General features: G+C 41.5%; 1 protein-coding gene across 1 annotated transcript in view; it reads left to right on the forward strand.

Annotated features, from left to right (window-relative positions):
• myo18b (myosin XVIIIB) overlaps positions 1-8,280 on the forward strand; it is a 58,872-nt gene extending 50,592 nt beyond the window's left edge. Inside the window, 5 exon segments of the mRNA XM_015045326.1 lie at positions 420-553; positions 651-692; positions 3,346-3,483; positions 4,619-5,568; positions 8,072-8,280. Of these exon segments, the coding sequence (XP_014900812.1) occupies positions 420-553; positions 651-692; positions 3,346-3,483; positions 4,619-5,558 (1,254 nt within the window). The 3' untranslated portion in view covers positions 5,559-5,568; positions 8,072-8,280.
• The last annotated feature ends 308 nt before the right edge of the window (positions 8,281-8,588 follow it).

Below are 8,588 nucleotides of genomic sequence, written 5' to 3' on the forward strand. Positions count from 1 at the left end.
GGTTGTGGGTGTGGTGTGGGTGTGGGGGGTGGGGGGTTGTGGGGTGGGGGGGGGGGGGGGGGGAAGAGACAGGATGAGAAAGGAAAAAATGGAAGAGGAAAGAAAAGAAGATGAATTAATCAATCACACTTGTTTTCCCAGTGTCAGGGAGAGTGTGTAACAATTTTTTAGATAAACCGGGCAGAGCACAGATAGGATTATGTGTGTGTGTTTGTGAAAACGGACATTCAGGGCTTTGACTGATGAGGTTATGAGAGCTCTGCTGAAAGTAATCGCCGTGGCAGATTGGAAGCCCAGGGTCTGTGCAGGTTGCATGGGGGGGATAAGAGCAGGCGGTGAGCAGTTCAAGGTCAACCCAAGGGGGAATGTCACTTTACCCCCCTGCGTCTTCAAACATCCTCTAATCTGATTGCTTACAGGAAATGCAGGTGGAGGAGCTCTCCGCCGTGCGACAGACGTTACAGGCCGACCTGGAGACATCAATCCGCCGCATCGTCGATCTGCAGGCCGCCCTGGAGGAAGTGGAATCGAGCGATGAGAGCGAGACCGAAAGGTAGTTGGACTCAAGGCATGGGGAGGGAAGTCTCCGATTAGATCATCCCCTCCAAGTTTTTATGGCAAATCTTTAACCACTGTGCTTCTGAATCCAGCGTTCAAACTGCAGTGGAGTCCTTCACTCGAAAAAAAGACCTGTAAGGAGCCGATGGGTGTGTTTGAGGTGGTAGTGTGCGGCTGTGCTTCAAGAGTTTGTTCATGTGACTAAATAACATTTCACCATAATGAGTGGTTTTGGAATTGGTTATATCTTTGAAAAAAGAATATAGCCTATTTTGTGATAATTCTTGATTTTCCAGTATGATCAGTGCTGGGTATAAGCTCCTGCACTGATCATAACATTGTACTCACCAAAGCTGCTTCACACTTCAGGCAGAGGAGCCTTAAGTTTTAAGCTACGCTTTGAACTTTGGACTCAGTATTCTGATCTACTGTTCCTGAAATCAAAATCCAAACTCATTTGTTCACATTTGTTGAAATCGTAATACCAAACACTACCTGATGGGTTAGCTCAAACTGACCTAAACCTGTTTGGGTCTGTATGCTTACTGAACCTCACAGTTATCCAGTTTTCCTAAGAACCAGAGAAGTTCTTGTTTCCCAAAAATCATATCTGCTGTTTAAACAAGAGTTTTAAATCCAGTAAAACAACAAGCAGCTAATTCACTCACCACTCCTGTTGTTCTATGTCTGCTTTTGTTTTTTGTTTTTTTGTTTTTTTTACATATATTTTCTACCAGTGGAATATTCTTCCAGACAGGCTTTAGTCCATGCATCCATTTACTGTTTTTATAAAGTTATGTTTTCCTCCTGCTCACAACTTTTTCAAGGCAAATAATTTGAAGTGCTACGCTAACATTAGCACATTAGCTGTTTTGTTGTGACTCAGTAGGAATTTAGCTTTTAAACATTTCAGTTAGAATACTTTTAGTCAAAAGACAAAAAGTTGTCTTCCTACTTCATAAATGTAGTACTTTAATCATTAGAAATGTTCATGCAGTCCGGGTACCAGAATGCTAACCAGGTCACAGATGGAGATCTGCTGCAGCCTTCAGACAGAGCTTCTTTGATTGATAGGAAAAACCTACAAACTTAGAGCAAACTTTTTCTTCTTTGGTTTTTACTGGCAGCTTACAGTCTTAGTGGAGCAAACTTTACAAGCCATGTGCATGATAAGATGTCATTTTTAAAAAAATGACGCTAGAAAACATGTACAGTGATTAAACATTTTTCTTTTGGGTAAAGTCTAAATGGAAAAGTATAAAGGAATCAATGGCTAAAAGGTTTCATTCTCCATTTTAAGTTACAAATAACAAATCTCTTTAGCTCATTGTGTGTGTGATCTGTTCCTGCAATATGACATTGGTGAGAACAAGTGTATTACCGACATAGATATTGAACTTTGTAAATCAAATCAAAGTGCAAAGAATTATCCTTCAAGCAAAGTCAACTAAAATGACTGCATGTGCTGCTGTAGTGTCGCTGCTGTAAAAATGTTTATGACAGCCATAAATTAGATGTCATATTTAAATGATTTCAGGATCAACATGAAACAATGTTGCCATGAAGCATTTGCCTCCTTACCGACTTCTTCTGTTTATGTTGGACTTCAGTGTTTCAGACCATCAGACATGTGAATATCAGACACAGATAACACTAGTAAATGCAAAGGGCAGTTTTCAAATGATGATTTTATTGTTTTTGAAAGAAAAAGGCTTTCAAATGTCAGAATGATAGAATCAGGAAACGACTTGATAAAGCCTGTGAGGTGAGATTTCACACCTTCAACTAAAGAAATTCAAGAATATCAGAGTCATTTCTACATCTTTGAGACTCTTGCATACCATAGTGTCAGTGAGTTATTATCCACTCCTACGAGGGACCCAGATTACTTCCAGGGTGAATCAGCAACACATTCAGCAGGTCACAAAAAACCGAGTGCATCTGAAGCACCACTGAATCCTCAGTTGCCGCAGTAAAGGTCAAAGTTCATGACTCCACAATATGAAATCGACTGAGCAAACATCCATAAAAGTCCTTCTAACCTGGCCTAAAAAAAAATAGAAAAGAAAAACAACATATTGAAAGTCTTGATCTAGTCAAAGCCTGGACTTCTATCCTATCCTAATCCTTTTGGTGACATGACCTTGAACTGACTGTTCAGGGTCAAGGACTGTCCAACACGTCTGAAGCTCTTAAAAATAAATCTGCAAAGAAGACTGGACCTAAACCCCCCAATGTGACGTAATCTCTATTTATTTATTTATTTATTTATTTATTTATTTATTTATTTATTCATTCATTTATTCATTCTTAACACCCTGTTAGGTGTTCCTTTAAGAGTTACTATTTTTTTAAATTTTGATGTGCTTTATTCGTGCACAATAACATTAAAAATAATTCTGATTCTAAACAATTCTTCGGTTCAAGGGAAAATTACGTTTTCCCATAAGGCCAAGCTGCTGTAGGCACCGTAACGTTTCAAAAATACGAGTTGTGATTTGTACTGTTATCTTTGTTCAGTGATCTTGAAACAAAAGTGTGGCAGAAAGAATCTGTAAGGTGGGCAAATACTTTAATAGCTATGTGCAACCAGAAAATGATCCAGGATGAGATTGTTTTAATTCATGTTCTCAAGTAAATTCATAATGTAGTGCAGCTGCTTGTGGTGAAATCAGCAGTTATTGAGCTACTATGTTCATAAGGTGCATGCATGCGCCTCGCTGCCTTGCTGCTGGCTGCAGAAGCAAACGGTCAGCCCGTGTGTTAAGGTGTCTCCCCCCCCCGCAGTGACTCTGTGTCCAGCGTCGGCTCTGTTGGCTCAAAGGACGTTGGAGAGGGCATTCGCTCCCGTAGAGGCGGCTCTCCCTACAGCAGCCAAGATGGCCGTCAGTCTGTCACTGACACCATGAGCACCTACAGTTTCCGGTGAGAGTTCACAACATCCATGCATCCAATTAAAGAAACGCATAACAACAAAAAAATTCAACCTACTAAATTTACAGTCTTACTTTTTTTTTATCCTTACAGTTTTACAATCTGTTAGAATAATTCTAATTATTTTTTAAAATGTCTTTTAAGAGGGACAGTATTATGTGAAATTGATATTTTTTTTAGCTTTACATCACGTTATGTAATATCGTTCCCTTGTCAAAAACACCTTGAGTGTTGCCTTGATTCTTTCATGCATGTTTGAGAAATCCTTTAATCTCCATAGCAACCACTGAGCTGTGTAAAACACCTGATTGGACCTAGCTCTGCCTTCAAGACACGGCTATTTCTGCAGCACTTTTCTGTTGCAGTCGCCAAGCTTCAGAGCTTCTGCCTCACAAAGCAGCCGACCCCTATGGCCCCTCCCACTCAGCTCCTTCAGACTAGCCATCAGCAATTAGCAAACACCTGGTGGAACGGTGCACCTGCTGACCTCAGTATAGGAGCAACTCTGGTAAAAACATTGTTAAAGGGTTAATAGAGGAGCCTTGTTGTGATGACTTCCTGAAGGTGGAGTTTCAGAAAGAGTAGGAGTTTCTTAAAGACACAGGAACCCAATTTCAAGTTGTTAAATTACAAAGTCAATTTTCTTTTGATGTATACATCATTCTTTAAACAGGTAACATAGTCACTTCATTGTGCTATAAAATTATGTTAAATGTCTGGAAAACACATAACAGCGCTCCTTTAAGACACTTTTTCATTCATTTGGAGAAATGCTGAGGGTCACCGTCCATTGAGAAGACAACTTTAAGCCGAAGCCATAACTTCTCGGCTTGTGATGCTGCTTCATCTCCACATGATGTAAAGTCACAACACAACACAAGTGATTGTCCACTGCTGATGTGTGCTGGTCCAGGAGGAGTGAATGCTGCAATCAGTGACTTGAGGCAATCTAAATTCAAATGAAAAAAGAAAAAAAAGAACTGGGATTGGCTAAAGTAGGCAGGTCAAAGCTTTAGGAAGACTGAAAAAGGGAGAACTGGACTCAAAACTCTGTCTATAATACTAATAACTATGATAGTGGTATAATCAGGTACTGTAATAGACGTCTTTCTGTTATCCACTGCAGTTCTTGTTTGGACCCTGACGATGAGGGCTCTGAAGCCGACGGTGTTGGTGCCACTGGCGGTGCCAGACATCTCACCCAGGCTCCGTCCTCCTCGGCGCTGTCCAAGCTGCTGGACGGACTCCGGAAACGCAGGGCGAGCACAGAGGTGTCGGACGGGGCTGGCAGCACTGTCTCCCTTCCCATCTACCAAACCACCGGAGCCTCCACTCTCCGGCGGAGGGCCTCAGGTCTTTCCCTTGGTCCGGCGGACGTCCAGGAGCTCCGGCCTGGCCCTGGCATCCTGAAACCGCCGTCTCCTCTGCTGCCACGCGCCGCCAGCTCTTGCTCTGTCGCCGACTCAGAGAAGCTCCCTCGCTTCAACTCGAGCAGCTCGGCCTCCTCGCTCCCGTCCCTGCCTCGTCTCTCCTCTCTGTCTTCTTCTCTTGCCGCCCGCCATCCTCCTCCGTCCCTGTCCATCCCCGAGGAGGACCACGATGAGCCCCTGCGCTTGACGGCCACTCCCTTCCAGCGCTCCCCGCAGCCGCTGCGGCGGTGCATGCTGGAGAGCGTCGCCGCTGCTGCAGACGGAGGCGAGGGGTCCCTGGGGTCAGAACCCATGGTCTTCCAGAACCGGCGTCTGACTGGCGACTGCGACAACGCTGCGTCAGACATCCTGCCCGCCATCCGCAGGGCCCAGTCCACCAGCAGTCTGGCCAGCTCCATCAGAGGAACCAGGAGGGCGCTGAGCGTCCATTTCGGAGAGCTGCCCCCATCCACGCGCAGCAGGAAGAGCTCTGAGACGGAGTCGTCCAGTTCAGGCGGGTCTGGGGGAAGCTCCCAGGGCAGCGGGCCGCGGCGGAGGCTGGAACAACCACAGGGACAGAGACTGGAGGCGGAGGGGAGCGAGGGGGGAGACGTGGCTTCAGTCATGAAGAAGTACCTAAGGAAGGAGGTCGACTGATGCAGGCCAGGTGAGCTGTAGACAGGAAATGGAGTGCTGGGTTCCCTTCAGTGTATCATAAGCCTGGCGGGCCACCAGGCTGTACTTCCTCCCCCACCAGGCTGAGCATTGTTTTTTTGTTTTAAGTTGTTTATTTTTACACACCAGGAACATTAACTGTGTTTTTGCTACAATCTTTGTTTATATTCTGCTGATGTTTAAGAAACACAACTTTGCAATTGTGGTGTTTCCATTAAATAAAAATTAAATTCAAATCACATCGAATCACATGTGAATAAACTTGTTCCCATGATAAGTTATTAAAGATTATGGCAGCAGTGGATGTAAACAGTTACATGAGATTTATTCATAATACAGCTATGGTGCTAATGCTCATCTTCTGTCAGCCAATCAGAGGAGATGTCAGCATCTTATTCAGGTTTTGCAGCAAAAGGCCCCGCCTACTTGGAAATCGTTTTGGGGAAATTGTAGTTTTTGACTTTACATAAGACTTATGGATTCTACACACTAGAATTATACACAACTTTTTATGAACTGTGTGATCCTGTGAGCTCTAGTGGAGTCAGATGCAGCATCACTTCCTGCTACTTCCTGGCAGGTTCCAGTTAGCCGGATGTCACTGTATGTCCACTGGTAGTAACATCCAACTGTGGATCACGTGACTCGTGTGATGTGAAAAAAGTTTCTCGATGCGGCCAGAAAAAAGCACCTCAACATGAGTTTTTGCACAATTCTAGAGTTGCAGACAGAACAGTCGGATGAAGCTCGGTTTCTCTTTTTTTTTTTTTTTGAACTGGTGCGTACCATTTTTGCCGTTCCTGCATCTGCCCATTGGCCTCACACCCTAATATTTCCAAATTACGACTCCAGTGAACCTTGGGAATTTTTTATAACTTTTAACATTTAACTCAGAAACACGGCTGGCCGCTGGTGGACCGCCCTGCCTCTGGGCTTCACAGGTTTCCGGGGGAAACCCTGGAGTGGCATCTGAGGGAACATTTTCATTCACACATCAGGTTATTCATGCATCAAATGACTTCAATATCTGGGCCATATTTCCCAAAAGCATCTTAAGCTGATTGAGAAATCCAGCAGAGGGATCACAGCTGAAGTCACACCAGTGCAGCGTTTTATTTCTTCATGACTTAAAACAGGCAGGTCCCTTATCAACAAATGAGCCACCAACTTTGGCTGTTACTGATCCCACAGCATATTACTGTGTGCTAAAGATTTGCTTCTATTTCTGTAAAATATTGAAGTTCCTCTGAATTCCACACACAGATTTCAGCAACTATATCAAATTCTCACAACTAATCAAAACCCATAATTTAGCTTATATTAGGAGTTGAACACAATGAGACCAAAAGAAATTTGTAAATGGGTTTTATTGATTAATCACATTTTTTTGATTTATGAAGATCTTATATGTTGAAAATTAAGATTTTTTTTTCACCAATGCACTTATTGTGTAGTGTAGGTCAACTCTACACTAAAATTATTTTTTAATGACAAGGAAAATAAAGTTATATTACAAGAATACAGTCATAATACAATAAAGTGAAAATAATACGAGTATAAAGTTTTAGTATTACCAGAATAATGTTATAATATTAGGAGAATAAAGTTTATCAGGACTCCAACATGAAAAATTACAAAACAATGTTGGTAAAGTTTAAAGTTATACTTTGTTGTTGGTTTTACAAATGAAAAAATATTTAATCTGTTAACACATCGGCATCAAATTATTATCAGTAGCAGGACTTTTAATGACACATGGTGCAAACAAATATATCCATGTGTGATTTTAATTTTGTTTCTTATTTAATGGAAACATAAATGAGAAGTTATGTTTTATTAACACAATATTGAGAAATTGTGCACACTTTTGTAATGGAAACTCAGCCAGTGAGAACACAGTGTACAGTTATGTCTTTTCATATGATGTACTCTGGTTGGCTTTTATTTCAAAGCTAAAAATTCAATTTAAAAATATAACCAAAATAATATTTTTTTGCAGATTGTTTTTTTTTTCAATCCAGCATATCCATGCACTTTATTATTATTATTATTATTATTATTATTATTATTATTATTATTATTATTATTATTATTATTATGCTTGAAGAATTATACAAATGTGTTCAGAACACAGCTTTAAGGAGAAAAATGTGATCATTATCAGGGAAACGCAGCCATGATTATTTTGGCAGCGCTGCGCAGCAACCATCAGCCACGGCCATTAATCACATAAAACAGAACAAAATAACAACGTCATTTTCTCCCAAATGAGCTGCTCCTGCTGAGGGTCGGTGTAGCATGACTCAGGCTGAATTAAAGAGGCCTTTTTGTTTCCATTCCCGGCTGAATATGAGGAGAGGTTCTTAGGTGGTAGACGGATCCGGGCCCGGGCTTGTATCTGCAGCTGAGCATCATATCACACCCTGCTTTCACATCAACCTCTCTGTTCTGACCATCATGTTCTTTTTTTTTTTTTTTTTTTAATATCCCATCAGCCTCCTCGTGTGTTGGCTTCCAGCTGTGAGCTTCAAAGAGACTTGCAGACCACAGGATGCTGAATGAAATGCTTTGGAAGTCAACGCTGATGCTTTTGACTCCTCATCTGGATATTAAAGCCACCGAGAAAGAAAAAAGAAAGCACACTCTCTGTATTTTCAAATACGTTCTGTTTGTACATGATTAAAAATGAATGAATAATTTTGGAGTTGTGTCTATGTGCATTTCTTACTTTGAGTCATTCATTTGAGTTTATTTGCATGTTACTGTTCTTTTTCTTTTTTTTTAATCCTTTTTCACTCAGAAAATTTTTCTTACATATATGCAAAATGTGCTTCACACTTAATGTGTGAAACTTTAATAAAGATGTTTTTTCCATATCTATTCAACCTGTCACCATGTTGTGACAGTTTAGTATCAGAGATAATTTGTGAAAAAATGTAGGTTCTCCCAGTGTTACTATTGTGGTCCTCAAACAGGCACCGCTTCTGGTCAAAAACAACCAATCAGAGCCAG

The sequence above is a fragment of the Poecilia latipinna genome, unplaced genomic scaffold (assembly GCF_001443285.1).
Source record: "Poecilia latipinna isolate Pla-1442-1.1 unplaced genomic scaffold, P_latipinna-1.0 Scaffold721, whole genome shotgun sequence".
Taxonomy (NCBI): domain Eukaryota; kingdom Metazoa; phylum Chordata; class Actinopteri; order Cyprinodontiformes; family Poeciliidae; genus Poecilia; species Poecilia latipinna.